General features: G+C 37.0%; 1 protein-coding gene across 1 annotated transcript in view; it reads right to left on the bottom strand.

Annotated features, from left to right (window-relative positions):
• The window catches only part of LOC150087240 (myb-related protein B-like), a 279,695-nt gene that overhangs the window by 100,908 nt on the left and 152,741 nt on the right, over positions 1 to 26,046 (bottom strand). Inside the window, exons 6-7 of the mRNA XM_090371905.1 lie at positions 24,655 to 24,775; positions 20,760 to 20,841 (exon numbers count right to left, since the gene is read on the bottom strand). Coding sequence (XP_090228031.1) covers positions 20,760 to 20,841; positions 24,655 to 24,775 — 203 coding nt within the window. The remainder of the gene's footprint in view (positions 1 to 20,759; positions 20,842 to 24,654; positions 24,776 to 26,046) is intronic.

Genomic DNA, 26,046 nt, shown 5'->3' with positions numbered 1-26,046 from the left:
ACTATTTCTACATAAACAGGTTTTTGTGTTTATGCATATATATATATATATCTTCCTACAATTTAGGGAAGTAGATTTGACACTGATCTGTTGTATTACCTACAAATAATGTTTGTATGTGCTCATAGATGGCAGTAATGTTAGGGAGGGTTAACATTATTATTATTATTATTAGCTATATGGTGCAAGGAAGCCTGAGGCTTATGCTGCACCAGCCAAAAAAAAATTTCTGAATTACCCTGAGAGAGAGAGAGAGAGAGAGAGAGAGAGAACAAGTAGAAGGGGAATCACCAAGAAAGAGAAGAATGATGATATCCAGCTATTCAACCTTGTCTGCATCTCTGAGTAATAATGGAAAGACAGTTGCGGTGTAAATACTTGTACAGTTTATCTGCATATCTAATGCATATTGTTTGTTTCTTCTGTGTTTTGCTGACCCCAAGTGCCAACCAATTTTTATCTAACGATATATAGAGTGATTTTCATAGTGCTTTCGTTCTGTTTAATTTCTAGTGCCTTTATTATTATTAGTTCATTGTAAGTGGTTCTGTACTTAACAGATTTTGAGTGAGAACCCAGAAAGGAAAACTACCTTTCTTTTCTTTGTATATTTATTACCTTGCCAGGGTAATATTTATTACTTTCCCTAGGCTGGTAACCTAGGGAAAAAGTTATCCTCCAAGCAACCATAGATATAAATGAGCATCCACCTCTAGAGCCTTTAAACTCAAGGCCAGACACAAACTGATAATGACTTGAACCAACGAAAAAGACTTTGAAAGGAAGAACAGGGCCATGACTTGCCAAACGTTTTGGTAATACATTCCCCATCCACCCAGCCTGTAGGCAAGTTATCACCATTTCTAATTCAAAGATATTTGGAATCCATTGCCGGATTAACAAAAATGATGAAATGACTGCAATCGGCAGACCTTTTGATCAAAACATTCTGAATGGCTGCTAAAAACAGACATTTGGCGGACTGCTAGTATCTGTCACTCCCCACAACACCTTAAGGTGTTATCACAGAGTGGGACATACTTACAGTCTCTGAGGAAGAATTAGTTTAAAACTTAGCAGTCAAAACGTGATCAGGGCCAACGAATAATGACAAAAAAAGATGGAAATCTCATTCCTACTAGATCCATCATCGTAACATTTAGCACTCCAGAATTGCCTTCCACAGTAAAAGCTGGTTATTTAAATTGCCGAATTCGCCCTTACATCCCAAACCCAATTTGTTGCTTTACATGCCAGAAATATGGGCACTCTCAACAGGCATGCAGAAGGGATGCCATCTGCCCAATTCATGGATCAAAAGACCATATACAAACAATTTGTTCAGCCTCAACTGCAAAGGAAACTACCCTTCTTTTCCCAATCATGTGAAATGTGGAAAACAGGGGAAAAAATTTCAAGAATACAAAACTGAACATAAAGTCACAAAGTGTACCCTGAGGCACACAGGCAGATTATGTTAACAATGCCTAGTCGATCCTATGTGTCTCACACCCGGAGCTATTTATCAACTGCAGTTCAAACAGATGTGTCAATTCCGCCCAGCACTTCTCTTGCTAACTGGGTTAAAGCAACCCTGTCACCATCTGGAAAAGACACTTCTAAAACTAAAACCAGTGAAGCCACTAACACTCCAATTGGTATTAGTGGCTTCAAGAATACTTGTGAAGCCACTAACACTCCAATTGGTATTCCAACGGTCTCAAATGACAAAGAAGAACAGAAAACTGCTAAAGACGCTAAGAAAACAGAAGCACTCACTAACATTATGGAAGTGGACGAACACCAAGGTTATGAGGACCTCATCCTGGAACTTCATGCCAACGACACAATGGATACTGGACGCCCCATATTCCCAAAAAAAGACCGGAAAAAATGCTCCGTACAAAAGAAACAGTCAGATGAATCTTCCTCAACTAAACCGAAGTAATGCAAAACATCACACAATGGAACTGCAGAGGACTAAGAAGCCATTCAGATGACTTGAAGGATTTACTCATCCAATTCAATCCCATAGGCATATACCTACAGGAAACATTCCTGTCACCACAGATCTCGCCAAAATTTTCAAATTATGTCATGTACAGACGAGACAGAAGATCAGAATCTCCTGCAAGTGGAGGAGTAGCTATTCTTATTAATTCAAATATTCCATCGAGACTCCTCCAGTTACAAACCTCCCTAGAAGCTATGGCAGCTCATATTGAAGTTGGTAATTCGGTTACCCTTGTTTCTATTTACATTGTACCATCTCTGCTGTTTCCTCATTCAGAACTGGACAATCTCCTTACACAGCTCCCAACACCAATTTGCCTTTTCGGTGATTTTAATGGCCACCATTCATTGCAGGGATCCACTACAATGGATGCAAGAGGCAAACTGATTGAAGAGTTTTTGAATAAAAATGATCTAAATTTAGTAAACTCTGGACCTCCCACATACATCCACCTACCTACAGGATCCACTTCTGTCAATGATGTCAATTTGTTCACCATCCATCTTTCCAACCATGACATGGTTGGTGTTAACCAATCCCTTTGACAGCAATCATTTTCTGATTATTTGCACATTACAAACAGGAGTAAATGTAAATACTGACCAACGATACACTTGCAAGTTTAGAAAGGCAAACTGGGATGGCTATTCTGTCCAAATATGTCTAGACAGACTTTATGTTCAAAAACAACCCATTAATGATGTAACTGCATGCATACATAACCAATCAGATTCTGAGAGCATCTGATGCATCTATTCCAAAATTCAATGGCATATCACATTCACTGGAATTGCTGGTGGAATACAGATTGCCTTTATGCCAAACAGGAGAAAAACCATGCGTGGAATAATTTCCAAAAGTATCCTACCACAACTAACTTAATCGCTTATAAGAGACTTAAATCTAAAGCAAGGCAAATTAGACGGAAAGAGAAACGTGATTTGTGGATTGCCTTTGCCTCAACCATCACTAAAGACACCACACCCGGCTCACCTGGAGAAGGATAGAGGCCCTAAATGGCAAATTTTCGGCTGACCTCTCCGATACTTCATTGGAAAGGGAAAGACGTGTCTACTCCTGAAGAAGTTGCTAAGGCACTGGCCGAATCATTTGCCACAATCTCTGCTTCTGCTTCCTATACATCTGCATTCCAAAACACTAAAGCAGCTGCAGAATGGCATAAAATCAACTTCTTCACACTCCGCTCCTTCCCGTACAACCAATCCTTTACATTAACAGAACTCAAAGAATCATTAAATAGATCATCCAATAGTGCCGCAGGCCCAGATAGTACTCATTACATTATGCTGAAGCATTTACCTGAAAAGAACTTGATTACTTTGTTGATCTTCTACAATCGGATCTTCTATGAAAATGTTTATCCTTCTTCCTGGTGCCATTCTTTTATCATTGCCATACCAAAACCAGGAAAATATTCTACCCTGGTTCAAAATTATAGGCCCAGATCTCTCATGAGCTGCTCGTTAAAACTTTCGAAAGGATGGTTCATACTAGGCTCACTTACATCCTGGAATCACATAATCACCTGCCATATCATCAGTATGGCTTTCAAAAAAAAAAAAAAAAATTAGATCAACCCTAAACGTGCTCATCAAAGCTGAATCTCATATCCGTAATGCCCTTGTCAGGAAACAACATCTAGTCATGGTCAACTTAGATCTTGAAAAGGCATTTGACACTATCTGGCATCATGGTATTCTTATGGATCTTTAACATCTGGGATTTAGGGGCATTTGCCTGAAATAATTAAAAATTTCCTGCAACTGTGCACTTTTCAGGTCCGGTATAAAAGCATACTCTTTGCTTCTCACATTCAGGAAGGAGTTCCGCAGGGATCAATACTTAGTTCAACGGTTTTTGCAGTTAGAGTTAGCAGAATGACACATGATATCCCAGAAACTGTTGAAACTTATATGTATGCAGAAGATCTTACCATTTCTTGTCAATTTCAAAGTATCAATACCATTGAATACCAACTCCAACTTGCCATAGCCAAAATAGAATTGTGGACTTTAAGGAATGGTTACCGACTATCAGAAAAGAAATGTACTGCCACCCACTTTTGCAAGCATCGGGCTTTCTATCCTGATCCTGAATTACAAATCAACAATACTCCAATTCCACTTGCTACTAACATCAGATTTCTTGGCCTGATATTAGACAGCAAGTTTAATTTCCAAGCTCACATCACTCATTTAAATGCTTGTCTAAAGCATATGAACATACTCGGATCAGTCTTGTCCGTGTCTTGGGTAGCTAATCGATATACTTTACTCCACCTTTACAGAACTCTAATATGTTCACGCTTAGATTATGGTTGTCTAGTATATGACTCTGCTAGAAGCACTACTTTACAACGTCTAAATATCATCCAGCACAGTGCTCTGAGGACTGCACTGGGCACTTTCAGGACTTTTCCAATCCAAAGTCTTTATATTGAAGTGCATGATTCTCCATTACATCTTCGTAGGAAAACATTGCTACTCCAATATGCTGCTGAAATCCAGTCTTCCATCGCACCCCAGTTGGGAGTATCTTTATAATACTCAGTGGGATTTATTCTATGAGAGAAAACCAAATGAAAATAGACCTGCTTCACTCAGGATTAAAGAGCTTGTTCAGAATTGGAATACTAATTAAGTGATATTTTTCAGAACACAACTGCTCCTGTTGCACATTGGACATAAGTTTCTCCCTCTTACAATGTATATTTTTTCAGTGGGGGGAAAAATGTCATACCTCCTTGCAATATCAGGCAGTTGCACTCAGCTCACACTACTCTGAACTCCCATGCCTGTAAAATCTATACTGACGGATCGAAAACTGCGAGTACGGTAGGTGCTGCTACAGTTTTTCCTTCATTTACTGCTACAGCCTCACTACCATTAATCTGCAGCATCTTCACTGCTGTTTATATGCTACAAAGTTACCACTTAGTAAAATTATTGAGCTATCCATCTCACCTGCCATAATTTACACAGACTCTCTCAGTGTTCTGCCCTAAGGAAGAATTTTTCATCTTCCCATCCTATCTTGGAATACATTCATTCCCAGTTAATATCCTGTAGCATGTTAAATCAGTCAATCAGTTTTTGCTGGATCTCTGGTCATTCTGGCATTCCAGGAAATGAAAGTGCTGACTTTGCCACTAAACATCCTCAACCCTCTCTCTCACAACATCCTCAGGTTCCTTACAGCAACTATAAGCCTGTCATTCGCAAAGCATGCTATGACAACTGGTCACAGATCTGGAAAAGTAACACCAACAATAAACTTTACCAGATAAAACAAGATCCAAAGCTCTGGCTCTCTAGCTTCCAATGAAACAGAAGAGAGGAAGTGGTATTGGCAAGACTCAGAATTGGACACACTCATCATACACATCTCTTCCTACTATTGGGAGAAAACCCACCTCAGTGTTCATCCTGTCTGATGCAACTTATGGTCCATCATTTTCTGGTTGATTGTTCCTTACATTCAACCATCCGCTCTAACACTTTTCAATCTCTCTCTCCACATTGAATATCTCTCATGAGTTATCTCACTTCATAGGAAATGAATCAAACATAGAACTTTTGATGTACCTAAAATATACTGACCTGTATAATTATGACCTGCATATAATTTAACATCTATAACTATATGTTGCCTGTAAATAAACAGACACAATTTGGCCTCAGTAGCCCTTGTGTTGTTAAGCCCTATACCAAAAACAACAACTGTGTTTTGCTTAGCATAGTGTTGTTAAAATGTTTAAGCAGAAACAAAGGTAGTGTCTGAATCACCCTCACAATTTCTGTGACATTTGGATGGTTTACAACAAAAACTCAACAGGAAAAATATCTTCAGTATTACTAAATTTACATATTCTTTGTACTTTGATTGCAAAAATGATGATCAGGATAAAACTTGGGTTCCACATACAGGGTGTTTCAAAAATGATAGTCAATAATTAAAAGGTGAAAAGTACAAACTAAAATAAGCAAAAAAGTCCCAGTGAACATTGGGCAGCAAATGAACCGTTTTCGAGATAATGCACATTTTCTGTTAAGATCCGCCGCTGACTATGAAAGCACTAGTTTAGCAAAAAGCTGTGAATCCTTTGCTAAGGATGGTTTTATTAAACCATCCTTATACATTTTTAATATATTTTTATACATTTTTAATACATACAGATAATACATTTTTAATTTTTGGTTTCAACACACAGGATTTTACAGATGGTACAGGATGTTACAAAAGGTGTTCAAAATGCTGTCCTTGCATCCGTGCGCAGCTTTGTAGTCTTCTCTGCATTGAGTTGCGAATCCTCTCAGGCATTCCTAGATCATTTCTAATTTGCTGAAAGGCTCCTTCAATCCGACATTGCAATTCCTCAACTGTGTTAATGTCAGAAGTGTACACCAAGCTTTTTACATGACTCCAGATACAAAAAGCCATAGGATTTAAGTCTGGTGATCTGGGAGGCCACATTACAGACACACCTCTACCTATCCCACTGTTGAGCATACCATCTAGTTAGATACCGAGTCAAAACTCAAGCAAAACGTGCCAGTGCACCATCGATCATCATCATCAAGGAGGTCTGAAAGAACATTCTGCAGGAACTGAAGGTACAGCACTCTGTTAGTCTGTTTGTCAGAAAGTGTGGTCCAATTAGATGGTCTCCTAGTAGTCCTGCCCAGACATTCAACGAGAAACGTTGCTGATGTTGTGACTCGTGAATTGCATTAGGATTTTTGTCGGACCAAACGTGACAGTTATGAAAATTAGAAATACCATCCCGAATAAACCCAGCTTCATCAGTGAACAAAATGTTGTTTAAAAATTGGGGGTTTCAGGACACACTGTTGTTGCATCTACTGGCAGAAGTTCACTCTGGGAGGACAGCCTGTATTGCTGAGACCTTGTACAAGCTGGATATGGTAGGGGTACAGTAACTGGTGATGTAAAATTTGCCACACACTGCTATGACTCAGTACACGCTCTTGCAGAGCAACCCTCCTTGTCGAAATTCCTGGATTTTGTTCTTCTGTTTCTAACACCCTTTCCTCAAAATTCTTCTGGGCCTACCTGCTCATACTCCATATGCGAAGCGCCATGTTTTCTAAGGCACTGATGTACCCTGATGAATGTGCGCCTGTTGGGCTGCCTTCAGCGGGGAAATGCTTCTTAGTACAAACGTGCAGCCTCGAGTGCACTGCCGTTGGCTTTACCATACATGAAGTGCATGTCCACATACTCTTCATTGCTGCATCCTCTTTCCATGTTGACTATCCTTTGACAAGTATTAGTATGCCTGCTACGTCTCAGAGCATTGAGAGAGGGGAGAGAATGAGCATAACCTAACCTAAAAAAATAAGTCACTGGTGGATCCCAACTCTGTACAGTTCACCTTGTCAGTGGTGGTTCCCAACTAGAAATGTGCAATATCTCGAAAACGATTCACTTAAGGACCCATGTTTACTAGGTTTTTCTTTTGCATATTGTAGTCTGTACAGTTCACCTTTAAATTATTGACCATCACTTTTGAAACACCCTGTATTACTTGCAGACCATACTGGACAATTCACTTCATCAGACTTGGACTACCAACCAGAAAATTATAACAAGATGCCTTTAATTAAGCAAAAAGGGTTGAACGACTTAGTTATGATTTAAACTTATCTAATGAGCAAAAAGAACTCCTTGGTCCTAGGTTACAACAGTGGAAGTCACTTGAAGCAAGAATTAAAATTGCAGCATATTAAAAACATTTTATCATGAAAAATGGCCTGTGTTTTTGTGAAGATATTATTGGTCTTCTTAATGAACTGGACATTGAATACAATCCTAACGAATGGCATATATTAATTGATGCCTCAAAATTAAGTTTAAATGCAGTTTTTCCGAGCAATGGAAATGCATTCCTATCAGTTCTTCTACTTCATACTTTATGCTACTGGTTTTAAAGAAACATGACAATAACAGAAAATATGTTCCACTGATAGAACGAAAAAAAAAAAAAGGGGGGGTTTACCTTCTACCTTTGCATAGAAAACTTGTATTAATGAAGAATTTTTTTTAACCTCTGGATAAATGAAGTGGATTCTGCTACTTAAGAGATTTCCTAATTTAAAGGTACAAAACTGAAAGAAGGAATTTTCTCTTGGCTTCAACTAAAGGAACTCCTCAAAAATGATGTATCATTTGAAGCTGTTGTTCGTGGATTTCTTGGAAGAAAAAAAAAAAGATACTTATGAATCTCTGGTGTCAGAGATTCACAATTATCTTATTTTCATGCAAAAACCTTTCTAAGAAAATAGAATATATCTAGCACATTATATTTTTGATTAATGCATTTTAAAATGAATAACACTCATTTTTAGGCTAGCACATATATTATTGTATAGTATTTGAAATTCGTTGTTGATTAAGTTATTAAAATTTCAGTGTTTTCCAATGGAGACGTAATAGAGACATAATTTTGGTATATTTGGAATCAGTAGATCAATTTCCTTTATGGAGGTATGTTTTTATTTTATTATTTTTAAATGAAACTTTTGTTGGCCAGTGATAATCTTTGAAAGGTAATATCAGTTACCTAAAGCAGCTATCATCACAGCTATGCTCATTATAAAAGTGAAAAAAAAAAAATAAATAAAAATTGCACTGCAAAGTATATTATGTAGTATACTTATGATGCCAGTACATTCACAAATATGTGTATCTGCACTGTAAGGCTGTTTATCATGTTGCACCCATGCACTTGAACCAGTGTAAGAAGATAAGTATCAATAATCTGAGGACTACCACTTAGTACCAGCAGATTACTGGGGCGCCTCCGTAGCCAGGTGGGAAGGAGCAGCAGTGCGTAGCACACGCTTCTTGATTAGACCGGGGTTCGAGCCCGTCACCGCCAAATACGGAGGATGCGGAAAGGTCAGGGAATGACCACCGCATATCCCGGAGCAATATGGCCTTAGTTGCTAATGCTCCTAAAAAACCAAATAACAAATAACAAAGCAGATTACTGGAAAGGGAAAGAGAGAAAGAAATCCCTGAAAATTCAGTGATGAAAAGTCCCATGATGAATTAAAAGTATTTTTGATTGGTCCTGTTATTGAGTATACCAATGCTTTTAGCAAGGTATCAAAAGCTGAGGCCTCTGGAGATTTTTTTCAGTAACTTTTCAGTTCAGTCTGATTCAATTCCATTTAATATTAAGAAACTTGCATCTGCCATCAAGAGAGATCAGCAGATTACTAATAATAAAATTTAGACCACTATAGATGGTGAATTACCATTGACCAGAAATGCTTACATAAACTTTGGTCCTGCACTTTTTAGCGTAATTGAATTGTAATATGATCCGGGGTAAAAATTTACCCAGAGGACCAAAGTAGGGTTACGATAAATCAAAGAGAACCTATTATTACGGCAATCTCCATGTACCGTCTGCCATGTGGAGATTGCAACAAAACCAGTTTATCACTTACCCATAAATCTTAGCCTTTGATATCAACAGCTTGCAGCATCCACTTTCCTTGTACATGATTGGTATTAGTATTAGGAGTGGCAAATGATACAAAAAAGTAAGCTTATAAAGAATCAGCAAAAAAAAAAAAAAAACATTGTCTGTCCATCCCCTCCAATAATTTGTTTAGTTCTTCCTTGAATTTATTCAAACTACTCACTTTCACAACAACAAAATGGAAGTTTGTTCAAACATCCAACCACCCACTAGCTGAAGGCAAACTTCCACAAATCTATCCTGTGACCAACCTCTCTCAATTTGAATTTATGCCCCTCCTGTGTAAGAGGAGCCTGAGCAAGAGGAATAATGCCATCAGCAGTGAGCTTGCTCAATCCATTCACAGCCTTAAACACTTCAAATCAGATCACTTCACAGATGCTGAGTCTCTGGACTTTGCAATTTACAGAACTAAAGCCCTTCTTGGTAAGACCATCATTTTATTCCCTTCAAAAATCCTCCTGCCCTGCTCTGCACCTGTTCCAGCAATCTACATTCTTCCTGAAATTAAGCTTCCAGACCTTTATACAGTACTCAAAACGTGACCTAACCATTGCCTTGTACAATGGAATAATCACCTATTTAATCCCTGCTAGCAAAGTTCCTGTGTATTGTTGACAAAACCCCAACAGCTTTCCTGGAAGTCTCTCTGCATTCCTCAGAAAAATTAATATCTGACTACACAATTACCCCAAGTCTTTTTCATATTCCACTACACTGATTGTATTACCACACTTGGTATGTTAATCTGGGATGAGTACTACCCTTGTACAGTACCTTGCATTTGTCAATGTTAAACTTTAACTGCCATTTCTCAGACCATCTACCTAGTTTTTCTAGATCTTGTTGCAGTAGCTTACCTTGACCAGCAACATTAACTATCCTGCCAACCTTTATATCATCTGCACAGTTGGACATCAAGCCTGATATACCTTCATCAATATAGAAAACAACTAGCTCAGCACTGAACCCTGGTGGACTCCACTAATAACATTAGTCCATGAAGAGCACTGTCCATTAACCACTCTATCTTCTCCTACTCAACCATCCCTTTATCCAGAGCAGTAACATGCCCTTAATGCTACACACTGCTCCAGTTTGTACAGCAGCCTTTTATGTGCAACAGTATCAAAAGCTTTCCTGAAATTCAAGTATATGATATTAGAAATTTTTGTATCCAGTCCCTTTGTTACTACTTCATAGTATCCAATCAGATTGGTCCGACAAGGTCACCCCTTAACAAATCCACACTGTTACTGCAGTATAAATGCATTCCTCTCTAAATTGTCCTGCATTACTTCTTTAACTAGTGACCCCATAATTTTCCCTAGAATACAAGTTAGGCTAACAGGGTAATTAATTGTGTCACCTTTTGATCTCCCCTTTATGAATTGAGAATACATTTGAACATTTCCAGTCTGGTCCACAGGAACTCCCCTGAATAAAATGATGCTCTCATAATTATAGCCAAGAGTTTGCCTACATCAGTTGCTGCCACCTTTAATATAACTGGATGGATCCTACCCACCCCAGGTGCCTCTTTTATGTTTAGCTTCAACAATTTCTCTTTCACTTCCCTCTCATTTATCACAAAAGCAGTTTTAACTGCTGTTAGAGTTTGATAAATACTTCTGGCATTCCTTCCCTAATTTTCATGTCTGAATGTAGGTGCAAAATACCTACTCAGTTCGTCAGCAACCTGGGCAGGATCACCAACAGGATCACCAACAGTTAAACCATTGACATAAAGTGGACCAATGTGATTCAATCCCCTCATTCTACAGTTAGTAGAAGTAAAGAGGTCTTTCCTTTGAATTCTTTGCCAGAGACTTCTCATAATCTGCCTTAGCTTGCCTTTCTAAGTTGTTTACGGACTAGTTTATATCTACTGCTGGCTTCTGTATCATCTGACAATTTATATGCATCCCATGCATTTTTCTTTTCTGCCACAAGTTTCATTAGTTTGTCTGATGTCCAAATAGGTCTAAGCCTTGAATGATATTTCTTAGTTGGTATGAAAAGCCTAGTAGTTTCTATAATTATTTCCCTGGATGCTTCCCATCAGAATTTTTGTTGGTAACATCATTAGTTGGTCCCACTGTACAGAATTTAAAATATGTGAGACTACTGTAGTCTCCTTTACAAAAGCAAAAACTCTTTCCTTTACCCTTGGTGGTAGTTACTTCTTTAAGTAAATCCCACATCAATACACTGTGATTAATGCTCTAGTAGTTATCTGCAGATTCTTAATGGATGAATTATCACTGCTGATAATCAGATCAAGAGTACTGCTCTCTCTAACACGCTGCTCTAGAAAACAGTCATCCAATAAATCCACAAAAGCCTTGCTAGTGTGCGAGTGACCAACTCACAAGTTCCAGTCAATATTTGGAAATTTAAAATCCCCATTATAAGATATTCTGATTTACTGGCCCACTCTATTTCTCTGTATAGTTGTTTGTTATATTCATCGGAGTCATTAGGCCTATAACACATTCTAACTCTCATTTTTGCTTTCCCAGTGCTTATGTCACACAAACTGATTCAACATTGCACTGGCCACCCATATTAACTGGATGCGCTGTCTTAGATTTTAATATGTCTGTTTACACATTCACTGCCACTTATATTAGAGAAGGTTGTGTGTGTGCGTGCACTCACGCGCATGTGCCTTAGATTCTTCTGCGCTGCACTTCTCTGGGATGCTGGAACAAGTAGGCACTGTTTTTTCATAGATGGCCTATGAAATTTATTTCATTTGTGAAGAATCATCATCCCAATTTTAGAATGTTAGAACACTTTGTTGAGATGCATCTGCTGATGTTAGAATACTTTATAGTATTCTAACATCAGCAGATGCATCTCAACAAGATTCAGAATCCACACCAATTGAATAGAATTCCATTTCAGTATCAGATGCCAGCTGATACATAAAGAGCTGATTCAAATGTTATCAGCTTCAACATACTGTCCGTCCCTGTTCCTTTTCAGTCTTGATGCCCCAGGATGTGGATCCATCATAACAACCTTTTAAGGTAAAGTTTTATAGGAAAACACTTTTTACATACAATTTTCAGCAAGCATTTTCTTCAAAAAATTTTTAACTTTTTCATCTTGATAAAAATACTAAACTACATAAAATAACTTCAACACAAGCAAAGAACACAGAAAACTGTGAACCAAGTATACAGCTTATATAGTGTTCTCAGACAGCACAATTGATGCTAAGCAAATTCCCAGCCATAATGCAAATAGCCCATGATTTAATCAGTGTGCTGCTATTAAACAGTTGTTCATTTCACGTGCCTTTCCTTTTACAGCACTCATTTACTGACCATAATTGAATGGACACATATTTGCATTAAGGCACAAAAATTGCAGTTCATTTTGACATAAGTTTGAGTTCCAGCAGCAAACATATTAGTTAAGGGCATAAACCCACTCTCCCTCCTGTTCTGTCTATCCTTTCTGTGCAGCGGAGTTGGAAATTCCCTGTGCCGCAAGACCTGTAACACTATACACTACATCCTTTCTGCACATGTGGTATTCCTCATATTCAAAACCTGCATCTCTTGTCTGGGTGACACCATGTCTCCAATATTCCTGCAGTGTCTACAAATTGATGACCTAAGCAGTAGTGTAGACCTGTTCTTACTCTTCATTACCCTAAAACAACCCATGTATTTACTTGTTCCATCATGACCTGCAGAAGGGTTTGAAATCCCCAACACCTTGCTTTCCAGGCCGCTGTGTGTTCCAATGGAAGTAGTGCAAGAATCACTTTTACTTCTGCCTGTGGGGCTCTAGTTAATGTGTTAGTCTGTGTACCCCCCACAAGCTAGCAGTTTCTGACTCACCTCACACTGCCACAACAGCATCAGCAAACATCCTTGCACCCACCTCATCTATTTAAATGTATCCCATCCCTGTAAAAACACCGCTTCTATTAACAAGCACAGACCATGCTGAGAAATATTCTACCCCACGAGCCTTGAACAGTGACACCAGGGCTGAATTAATTGGCAAGGCTCTCAACATGTACTCCCTCCTATCGTGTCTTCTCAGAATTGCAGACACTTTTAATTTAATCCTAGCTCATGATTTTTTTCCCAGTATTTCCCTTTACTTGTTAAATAAATTGATAAATACGATAAACTGCTTTTATCTTGAATTAGTAACTGACAAAACAACAATCAGCAATATGTACTGAGAAGCACACACATAACAACAATGGGGCCCACTGATTAACCATTGTATACTTGTATATAATCAATTTCAAACTTATATTCTTCCTAATAACTTATCAAATTTATCCAATTTTACTATGACCCATTGATCATTTCTCACCCAATGCTACTTTCCTGGTTTTTCCAAATACAAATTTTGCTGCCTTTTCTGCCTTGAGTTTTAGCTCCTCCTATTAACCAATCTGGCATTCCACCATTATTGGCATGTTCATTTTTGTTAAAGTACCTGCCAGGCACATGTATCTGATGACAATACAGTCATTCTTATATTACTCTATACTTAAATCTATATTTCTCTTCTTTCTCTCTTTCCTCATTATACATATAATTTTTTAATATGTCTGTCTTACTTCACAAACATTATTTCTTTTAATTACCATAATTAATTGCATATTAGAATATGAAGATGTGGGATTATATTTGAATATAGTAATATAATGTATGTTCTCACTTCCCTGCAGTATAAGTTTATAGAGTAAACAAGTTGTTACCAATTTAAGTAATTATAGAATTTTAAAGGTACTCTATGATACAATCTTTGACCCAATTTTGAATATAGACCAACATTTTGTTTTATACAAGGCAACCATCAAATAGTTCTGTTGTTTGGAAAAACTCAACCAAAGTTGCCAGAAAATCTTCAGAGAAGTCTGGGAACTAAAGTAGCAGTTGTTAGTGAACATACTGTATATAGTGTTGCATAAACAGGAGCTCCATAGACAAGCTGCTGTCTCTGAACTTTTCATTATTAACCTCTAACCACTCACGTCCTTAAAAAGAACACAGCTGCTTGTGTGCACCTGACAAACACAGCTCTCTCTCTCTTTTTTATATTATACAAATTAAATTTTTAGCTTTTTTGTTGAAGTGGTGAAAATGGCGATTTATATAATTCATTCCACTTTTTGTTGTTTGAAATGATGTCTTGGAGACACACGTGTTTATTTCCTCATCATCCATTATACTCCCACCCCCGTCATCCAATAATGACTTTTCATCAGGAAAACTCCCCTTAAAAAAAAAAACAATTTTCAGAACAATGCATGAATGGTAAAGAGAGTCAAATTATAATAAGGCATTGGTGTAGATATATTACTCAGAAGTTCTATCCCACCCATTCTTTGGGATGGGTGGATAGGGGGAACAAATTATCGATGTGATATGATGTTTGTACACTCCCGATAATTATTAAAACAAAAACACATTTTACAATGTGGTACATGTTAGACATCAAACAATTAACTTTTCATAACTTAGATAAGTCAAAGTAAAACTTAAAATGATGTTCATGCTTTTGAGAATGCTGACGATAAAAGATGCACATTGGAGAATTTCATACTACAGTCAGTCCTCGTATAGCATGATAGTTGTGTTCCTAGAAATCCTCATGCAATGCAAAATCGTGCAATATAAACAACAGGCTCTATGGGAAAAATAGGATTAGGTGCCGACCACCCAAGATTGAACACACATTTGTAACCAAAACATTACCAAACACAATAAATAATTGTAATAAAATACTTATTACAACTATTACATTTTAGTATTTTATTACGACTATTACATAATAAAATATTGCTACTGCTTTTGCTTCTATCGTAAGCAAGCTTGTTCTTTGTTTGATTTTCTATCCAAACAGATGACAGCTGTTCCATCTCTTCCAATTCTTTGTGTCTTGATCTAATGGATTTTAATTACACTTTGAGTTGTTCCTGCTATGAAAGTTGTTTTTATTTTCTCTGCATTCTTTCTAATTCTTGGCGTTGCCTCATTTAGGCCCATAGCACATGCAATATCACATGGTCTTTCATTTCGCTGAAAGCATTTCATAATTTCATATTTTTTCTCTATCAACAGAGGCGGACTGGCCATAAGCCTTACCGGGGAAACCCCGGTGGGCTGGAGGCCAGGAGACGATGGAGACCAGTGTGGTTTTGGCCATAAACGCTAGTATGAAGCCACTACAAATTTCCCCGGATAAGAATTTTTGACCCAGTCTGCCTCTGTTTATTGATGTTGCTTTTCTTTTTCTCTCTGAATCTGTAGTGTCTTCACCAGGACGCTTCCTTTTCACACCTTTTAAGTATTTTACTCATTTTTAGGGAATAAAGCACAATTACAAAATGAGGAGGCACGCTTGATACATATAAACAAAGCTGCGTGCGTGTAGCAACTGAATAAACAACACTGTAAAGGCAGAGACACACTATTAACACCTCACTAGCTCACATTTTACTAAAGCACATTTCTGGGGGTTACTTCCATAAAACAATAAAAACAAATTCCAACTGCGTTTCTGCTAGTGGAATCTGTTATAAACTGGTAGCAAACTCGATCTAATTGCATTTGCAATAATACCAATAGCTGGAATTGTGTGGGTTTTTATGTTATTATGGTGAAATGTGTTTCCCCTTTACTGATATAAAAAACATAAATACATTTTCAGAATCTTCTCTTCATTCCTATTGTGTTGTGTTGTGTTCAGTTGAGGTGATTCCGCATTCGACTGCCATTTCTTGTAAACGCAAAGGCAAATCATGCACAAGCGAATTCACTTCATGTTATATACAATATCGTTCCCCTATTTATAAATTGTGTATGTTCGAATTCGTGTAGTATAAACACGTGTTATACGAGGACTAACTGTATTTAAAAAGTAAAAAAGTAAAAAAAAAAAACATCATTTGAGCATCCTAGGGTTAAAGTAAATGCAAACAACGGATTCAGTGATTTCAAAATGAAGAAGCTTGACACATTGTAAACTGGTGGAAAGGGTTATGGACAGTTTTACAAGAAAAAGAAGGCCTTATATGGTAAAAAAATACAATGTGTACACTTTTCTTCTTTTCTCTTACTTCGTAAATTTGTTAACTTTTCTCTTAATATCTCAATACTTTTGGTAATTTCGTGGTACATGGCAATTATCTACTATATATCCATGTTTGCCATATGCCTCATTGATAATAATGGCATTACTTATTCAAATTAAAGTAAGAATGTAGTAAACCCAAATAAACTAAAAGTTTTTTAATCATCTATGAGAAATATTACAAATATGTAATTTCTATATGTTCACTCTGTAACTTGTAACATAACATTAATGTTTAAAAACCAGAATATCTGTTACAATTATTTCCAACATAAACTGCATATAGCTAAGCTTTCAATTTTATTTTGAAGGAATATAGTTTCTCAGTTTTTGGTCCTTGAGGCTGTCAGAGACGTTCTCTCAAGTATGTTAAGCTAAGCTTGCTGCATGGGAGTCTAAAACACTGACAGAACTGATATTCAGGTAACACTCAAGTCAAGTGAACCTAATTTTGGCGAAGTTCAGTCGATCTATGACAGCCAGATCCACTGCTTACACCTCCACAATATTGGGACCGTTAGTACCCTTTGGTATAACTCCCATGTGCAAGTCCTGAAATATGGCACCTAGCATACTGGAGGTAACCACCAAGGCTGTGAACCAACGTAAGCATGGGTGTAGGGGGTGCCACACCTCCACACGGAGGAATGCCGCCACTCTGTGTTACCCAGTAATACTAGGTGGCAGAAGAATCTCATCAACTGATGCAATACCACCACCACTTTTCTCACTGGAGACTTGAGGTGGTTGAACCCATGTTTAGTCTCCAGACTAAACAAGAGTTCATGGGGCCACCCACTGCCATCTCTTCCATCATGTAGTATGGTTGATGTCTTTTGAGGTTATGATGGGCATCATGGCAAGATCCAATCTTCCTTACATTTCGAGGGTACAGCTCTAAAATGGTGTTCGCAGGCTGGCTGCTAGATAGTCCACTGGACCGAACCTATTGGAAACTCTATAGAAGGCTTCCAGTTTAGCTAGTGCATAAACTCACTGTCTATGCTCTGCCAGATAGTGATTGAAGGGAGTCCGAGTAATGTGTATGTGTGGGGAATTGTTGAAGCCACGTTATGTCAAATAACTGGGTATATTCTTGCCATATCCAAAAATTTCATTACTTCATATAGCACATCCTCACCATTTTCTTACTATTGAACACATCACGAATTGTCAAACTGATAGAACAAACTTATCTGCGAAAAAACCTAACACCCCCAAACATTTCCTCATTCATTCACAAATACACATGGTCTCAGTTCCAATTTCAGTGATGTCCATTTCCACTTACAATCTGTCAAACCCCATGTACTTTTTCTGACAGAATCCCAATTATCAGTCAAGTCAACCACTGCTCATCTCAGTTGTCCAAATTATTTTCTGTATGATTCCTTTCACTTCATAGGTGGTACTTGTTCACGCGCCCACTCTGATATTCTCTCTCAGACCTCATAATTTGGAATCTCCTCTTTTCAATATTCTCTGGCTTAAAATTTCTCTACCTCACTGTCAAATTCATCTGTTGCCAAACAATACAAGACAACTTCCTCTCTTTGAAACTTGACTTTCTACAATCCAACTTTCCTAACAGTGAGGTAATTTTCCTTGGTGATTTTAATGTTCACAACTCCAGCTGGTCGAGATGCTGAATCTTTTTCCATACCAATTACCTCACACAGATTGTTCACTTATCTACCAGACAATCGTAACCACCTAGCCAACACACTTGATCTTTTACTCACAAACAACCCTTCTAAGTACATGATCGAGGTGAGTGGGCTTCTAGGCACCTCGGATCACAACTTGTGGTGGTCTCTTCTCCAATGGAGCCTTTCTCTCATGGCCATTCTCAACCTCGTATTGTTTGGCATTACAAGAATGCAAAATAGGATGATCTGCAAGATTTCTTTTCTTCTGTTCCTTGGTTGGATAACTATTTCAAATCTTCTGATATCAGTGTTTGTTCAGATCATGCTAGTGAAATTATTCTTATAGGGAGGAAATCCTTTATTCCGCACTCCATCTTAAAATCTCACATTTTATCTAAACCTTGGTTTTCTGATAAATGTGCTAAGGCAGTTCAAGAGAAGAATGTTGCATATCATAATTGGCTTGTTTCCAATTCTTCAGTTTCATTTTCTGCCTACACCAAAGTTCGCAACAATTGTAAAGCAGTTATTAATCAGTACAAACTAGATTTAAAACAGACTAAGAGTAGAAAACTTGCTTCTTGTCCAAATAGTAGTCGAGCATTCTGATCTCTTGCCAAAGCTATTGGCTGCAACTTTTGCCCATATTTATTACCACCTCTGTCAAAAACTGCTACGTCAAATATAAAGCTGACCTGCTAGCATCCTACTTTTCTTCTAACGCATGTACTGATGACCTTGGCAAACCACCTCCTACCATTCCCAGTACACCCCAATCAATGCCTCTGGTAGTCTTCCATGAAAGGGATGTCAGAAGGATTTTGAACAATTTTGATGCTAAGAAAGCTCCAGGTCCTGATGATATTTCTCTGTCAAAACCTGTGCTCCTGTTATGTGTCACCTTGTTTCATTTTCTTATTCCACAGGTGTTTTCCCTTTTGCTTGGAAATTTGCTCATATCCATCCAGTTCCTAAAAAGGGTGACAAATCCCTCCCATCCAATTATCATCCCATTGCACTTCTACTCTTTCTAAAGTAATGGAGGAATCAATTAACTGCCAACTCAAACTATCTAGAAACTGCAATCTGATCGCCAATACGGATTCTGTCAGTGTCAGTCCACTGGTGATATAATGTCTTATGTTACCATCTATAGACAAATTCAACAGAAAAGTTTGTGATGCTAAAGCAGTTACTCTTGACATTTCAAAAGCTTTTGATCGTGTTTGGCATAAAAGTCTTCCAAATAAGGTTCCATATTATGGTTTTCCAACTGCGTTTTGTAACTAGGTATCCTGTGACTACTGTTCTTGTTTATACTCCAGCCCCACCACCATAAATACCTCTCTATCTTCTAACTTCTCCACTAATGAAGGTGTTCCTGCAAGGTTCAGTTCTTTCTTCCACTGCTTTAATCTTGTATATTAATGACCTTCTTCCATTGACTAGAAATTCTATCCACAGCTTTGCTGATGATAGCACATTGTATTCCACATTTCAATTTGAGAAACCTTGGCCTGCACAATTGCTTCAATTTCTCAAATATCCACTACCAATTCCTTAAATGCTGATCTCTAGATAATTCGCCAGTGGGGCAAGAATAACTTAGTTGATTTCAATCCTTCTAAAATCCATTCCTGTCTTATATCTCGCCAAAAGGATTCTTCTGCTCCTATGCTTATCTTCGATGACACTCTGATTTCTAGACAAGATCACATTTCTCTATTGGGGATTACTCTGATCTAATTTCTAATCTGTAATTATTCAAATCTCTCTTGCTATAAGCACATCACAAATAGATGCTTTCTCTACATCTAAAAAACTGAATTTTCTCTTTCACTCTCGGTATTACTTTTCTTCCAAGCAGCTGTTCACTCAGTACAAATTTCATATCCACCCTACCATGAAATATTGTTCCCACATCTGGGGTGGTGCCCCCAAAACCTCTCTCAGGCTTTTAGACTCCATTCAAAAGAGGGCAGTTAGGTTAATTAATGACTCATCTCTAACAGTCTCTCCACTCTCTGTCTCACAGACATTCTGTTTCTGCTGCATGCCTTTCCTATTTGTACTTCCATGGGCACTGTTCTTCCGAATTGACTTCTATAATTCCCACTCTCTTTGTCTAACTTCAAACTCGCAAAACCAACTTTTCTTCTTCCTCATTTATTCCTTCAGTTTTGTTTTCTGGAACTACCTCCTTTCATATGCATTTACTGAAAATTACAATCTACAGAAATTCAAGTCTAATGTCAACGAGTATCTTCTTTCATCTTCTCAACCTTCAACCCATGTACAGTACGAAGTACCACAGGTTTTAATATCTCTCGTGCTTGGGGTCTTCATTTAAAAAAAATAAAATAAAATAAAAAAAACACCTTACTGAAGGGGCAGAGAAAAGGCTCGTTCTCTATTAGTAATCAAGTATTATGTCATTTAAACTCACCTTCGCATTTTGTTATATCACTCTGTGTGTGAGATACATGGACAGGCTCTCTATGGTTTTCATCTTGTTCCTCATAATGCCTCTGCAAAAAAGTCATTAATTCCTGGTGAGAAAATATCTGGTGAATAACAGCTGCATTTACTCCTAGTTTTGCCGATAATTACTTTTTATCTTGTACTATGTTTCTTCTAAATTAATTTAAAGGAATAAAAAAAATTACAAATATTCATTCTGGCTGATATCTAATGACTAGTAACGAGATGTGAATGAATTTAAGGAAATGTTAACACATTGTGGCAGTAAGATGGAAAAAAAATTAATGAAAGGCATTTTATCTTCATATTATGTTCACACATAGTCAAAACAAACTAAAAATAGTTATTATCAAATGTAAAAATTACATTACAAGCCTCCTTAACACAATATCAGTTTATACAAAGTTTGCATCTGTATAAAGTGATCTCATTTCCCTTCAAAAGGAATAGGCTTTCTCATCTCATGTATTAAATTTTATTTAATACAAAATACAGTTAATATGTACTACAAAGTTAAACGTTTGAGCCACAGATAGTATTACCACTGAAAACAGTGGTAATACTATCTGTGGTAATACTGATCAGTAAACTTTGTACTACACAGTTAGTACAAAGTATACTGATCTCGTCATGATATCTATCTAGCTGTTGAGGCTTCTTCAGGAGAGGGGTGGAAGTCAAATCGATTAGCTCAGCATGAAATAAGTGGACCTAAAATGAGTTGCATAACTGACATTACAGCTGGGGCATCAGCATATTAGGTAGACCAATAAAGATTTTCAAACAACAAATTATTCTCTGAAAGTCAGATTTTCACATTTTAAACCACTTTTACTTTTAAGTAAACATCCAGTCTGTATCAAAAGTGAAAATTACTGCCATTCAACATGGATACAAAGTGAATATGAAACAAGTTATACTTGGATATGAAACTCAAACTTATTGAAGAAGTTGATAAAAGAGATGGCACCAAAACAGAAATTGCAAAGCAATTTATCTGCAAAGAAATTCCTCTACTGATGTTATCAACAGTTTTAAAAACTGGAATAAAAGATGCCTTTGAAGCTGAAATGATACTGAAAATATGTATGTGGTGCAAAGTATAAAGATCTTAAAAGAAACAATTGGAATGGTTTCATCAGATACAGGCACTGAATTTACCAATGTCGAATCTCCTGCTACAAAAAAAAAAAAAAAATAAATAAATAAATAAAAATAAAAACAACTGTTTCACATTGAGCCCTGGCATCACTGATTCCAAATGTAGCAATGATTGGCTGCCACACTTTAAAGAGCAAATCAAGAAGAAAACATAGACTGGTTGACATCTGCACAACCAATTCATGGTATATAGCAAGTTTAGCAAGAATTATAATTTGCTTCTCAATAACACGCTGTTCATAGTGAAACCTGCTGTGGAGGAAATTGAGCAAAAGGAGGGAGACTGTGCTGTTGTGTACCAAATGCAGATGGCACTACAAAACTTCACCTCCCTAGTCATCAGCAAGTCTTCTTGGCAGTTTTACCATTAACACATCTTCTTGATGTGTTAACGGTAAAATTATACAAAATAATTATACAAAATATATACAAAATACAACAGAAGAATTTTCATGCAGGAAAGAAAAATTCTCATGATCCTGGATCACTGTACTGCACATTCTAGTAGGGCACTAAAACTATTAAATATTAAGATTGCTCTTTCTGCATCCAAACACAAACAGTGCATGGTGTCTGGAGGCAGAACAAGCAATCTTAATATTCGCAATCAAAGAGAAAGAGCAGAAAGCAGTGCACGAGTCCATGCAACCACTGGATCAAGGTATCATTCATAATTTGAAGAAAGCCTACAGATCCTGCTTTGTGTGTTATTTGATCTGCCACCTCAAAGGTAAAACAACTACAGAGGAGGTGCAGTGTCAGTTCAATATACATTAATTGTTGATGTTGAAGTTTCTTAAAATTAATTTATTCTCAAAGAGAAGAAATCAATTTTTGAATTTTGCAAAAATTTAATTTAATGTTTTGAAATTTGTAAAATGGCAAAAAATTGCTAAATGTTGATAATTCCATAAGATAAAGCCTAAACTTAAGCATATATGATAACCATAATATAGAGAACCTATCATTGAACTACAAGAAGTGATGATATTTGTACTTACTGGTCTAGAGAGGCAAGATTAATTCAATATTATTGTGTACTACACTGAAAATATATTGCACTTGTATATTAAAAGAAAACTCATTCTCTTGGCTTGATAGTTTACCATTAAACTGAGTACACTGGTGTCAATGCAACAGTGTGTTCACGTGCAGATGCTTAGAACGGAAGAGATGGAGGGAAAAAAATACATTAGATCTTTAACTGTAAACAGAAAAAGGAAGATCTGTATTTTGACTTAGCTGTTAGGCCTATAGTTTTAGTGTGAATGAAGTTTATAACTTCATTTGTGCTGCCTTAAATGATAGCAAATTATTTTCCTGCTGAAGAGGCCAGTAAAAATAAGAGGGTTGTTCAATAAAGAATGATCACAATTTTTCACAAACAACCAGATCGCATGCTATTTCTAGCCAAGCTGCAGAACTTAAGACCAAACCAAGCTGCATCACATAACAACTGCATAGTTCAATCATGCACATGGTGTTGACCTTGACAATTGGTCAAGTTTATGCCTGTTCAAGTTTTCATATATAACAATGGACACGACATGTGAGGAATAGTAAGGTGCTCTCAAATTTGTTTCCATCTCAAGGAAATATCAGCTGAAGCATATGAAATGTTAAAAGAGGCTCGTGGTGAACCTACACTTCCAGATAGCACAGCTTGCAGGGGTAGTTTAGAATGTTTAAAGATGGATGTGATTGAACCATGTCCATCTTTAAACATTCTGGGGTTTCAACCACATTATCACCACAGATTCCATAAATATTGCTTCTGTAATCATGGGAGAAGATCATTATATAACAGTAAGGCAACTGGCAGAGATGTTGAGAATATTAGTAGGAAGCACACACACGGTATTCTCCATGAACTTTTGCATATGACATGTGCTTGTGCATGGTGGGTTCCAAGACTACTCACACCTGAATAACAGCAAGTTCACATGGAGGTTTGTCAGGAACTGCAATGGATGGTTACTGAAGATGATGAGGTTCTGCACAAGGTGATGATGGTGGTCAAGACATGGCTTCATCATTTCAACCCAGTGAGTAAGCAACAAAGTTCTGTTTGGAAGTCTATGTCATCACCAACTCTGAAAAAAAAAGCAAAGGTTGTGGCTTCTGCAGGAAAGGTTATGGTCATCTCTTTTTTTTACATTCAAAGAATGGTTTCCTTGCATGTAAACGTGCCACGTCATACGACTGTTACGGGACTTTACTACAGAACTGCGCCTCTTTGAGGATGACATTTGTCGCAAACAACCACAACTGCATTCAGGTGGATGGATGCTGCATCACGACAATGCAAGACTTCACATTACTCATACTGTCATCGAGTACTTAGCCAGCATTAATGTCAAATGTGTTCCTCATTCGTCCTACAGCCCTGACCTTTCACCTGCAATTTTTTTTTTTTTTTTAAATTTCCAAAGTTGAAGGGACTACGAGGAAAATGTTTCTAGTTGTTAGAATTGAGTTGTGAAGACACTGCAGGCAATTCTCAAACACGTCAAAAAATGACTTCCACCATGTTTTTGAAGAATGACAGAAATGTTGGAGTAAGTGCATTTCATCAAATGGGGGCTACTTTGAAAAGGACCATCAAAATATGGATGATTAATAAACATGTTATGAAAAAAAATTATGAAAATTCTTTACTGCACAGTAATCATCAGCTATTGTTTTAATGCAAGTCTCACCTGTTTTGTGCGTGAAAGATATGGATGAGTGTGCCTTTTCCGGACATGATCCATAAACCATCCTTGTTCTGCTCTCTTTTTGAGTGTAGAGTTCCAATGATTTTTGATGGCATTGTCAGTCCTTTAAGAGAAACATCAATTAAGTTCACGAAAATTAAATTATGTACAAAAACAGCTTCAAAATGACAGCACAATTTCTGATACCTAACCAAACTAAGTAAAACTAAGTACATAAAAAAAATATATTTATGAAATCATTGTTTTGAATTCACCAACAACACCCTTGAGTAAAATCTACTCCATTAATATTTGACCCTCTAGCTGGTTAAAAGTTAACTGCAGCCATTATCAACCCACTGCAGGATGGAAGCCTCCTCAACAATTCATGCTGAGAGAAATGGACCATAATCTGCCACGCTGGTCCAGTGCGGGTTGGCAGATCGACCGTATTTAGCAGTCAGGGGCTTGAACCCTGGTCTACTCAAAGAGCGTGTGCTACTGCACTCCAGCTCCTGACCACTCGGCTACGGAGGCCGCTTATGCGCCAAATTCACATCAATCAGCAGGTGGTGCTAGTGAATTTTATTATTCACATGTTTAAAATATGTATTCTTAATTCTAATATTATAGTGGATAATAAGATCAAAAAACACCATAAATAAAAAAACTGTCTTGTTTTCCAATCTCGAAATAAAGTGAATAAAAAAGGGAAACCAAACCCTATACAAAATTAATAAAGAAACAGATGTTTTTGATAAATGTGGTGTTTGTTATAAAGAATTTTCTTTGGAACTATACTTTTCCAATTAAAAAATAATTATAATTATGTAGAGTGGAGATGAATATATATTGTAAGAATACCAAAATGCAACAGTGGTAGAATTCTAACATACATTTAAATACAGTGAAACGCTCATTATCTGAACCACTGCTCCTTCCCACTAAAATTACAGTATCTACCTTTAGTGCATTGGTTGTTATGCTGAAATATTACTCCTGCCGCTTAATGCATTTGAAGGCCCACTCACATGGAGGCCTTCACTGTGCTAGAAACTGCAATGGCATGGTGTGAGTAAGTCTAAATGCAGTTCTAAGGAGATACTGCTATTAAAGAGGATGAGAGACCTCATCGCAAAAAAAAAAAAAAAAAAAAAAAAAAAAAAACAATCTCAGATCATTCAAAGAAAAATTTAAGCTTACATATTTTAAAAATAAACCTTCCCAAGATTCATTATACTCTTATTTGTGTGCAAGTAACTGCATGCAAATAAGAGTATAATGTAGAGTATAGTTTGTTTATTTCTGTTTATGTAAAAAAAGTGTGGTTTATAGTTGAAACCGTGTAAAAAAATTAGGTAAATTAAAAATAAATATAATATACATTGTTTCTTC

This window comes from Mastigoproctus giganteus, chromosome 4, assembly GCF_048544385.1.
Source record: "Mastigoproctus giganteus isolate SK-2022 chromosome 4, ASM4854438v1, whole genome shotgun sequence".
In the NCBI taxonomy this organism is placed as follows: Eukaryota; Metazoa; Arthropoda; class Arachnida; order Uropygi; family Thelyphonidae; genus Mastigoproctus; species Mastigoproctus giganteus.
The sequence above is the reverse complement of the archived record's forward strand: the minus strand, read 5'-3'. Positions and strand labels throughout refer to the sequence as shown.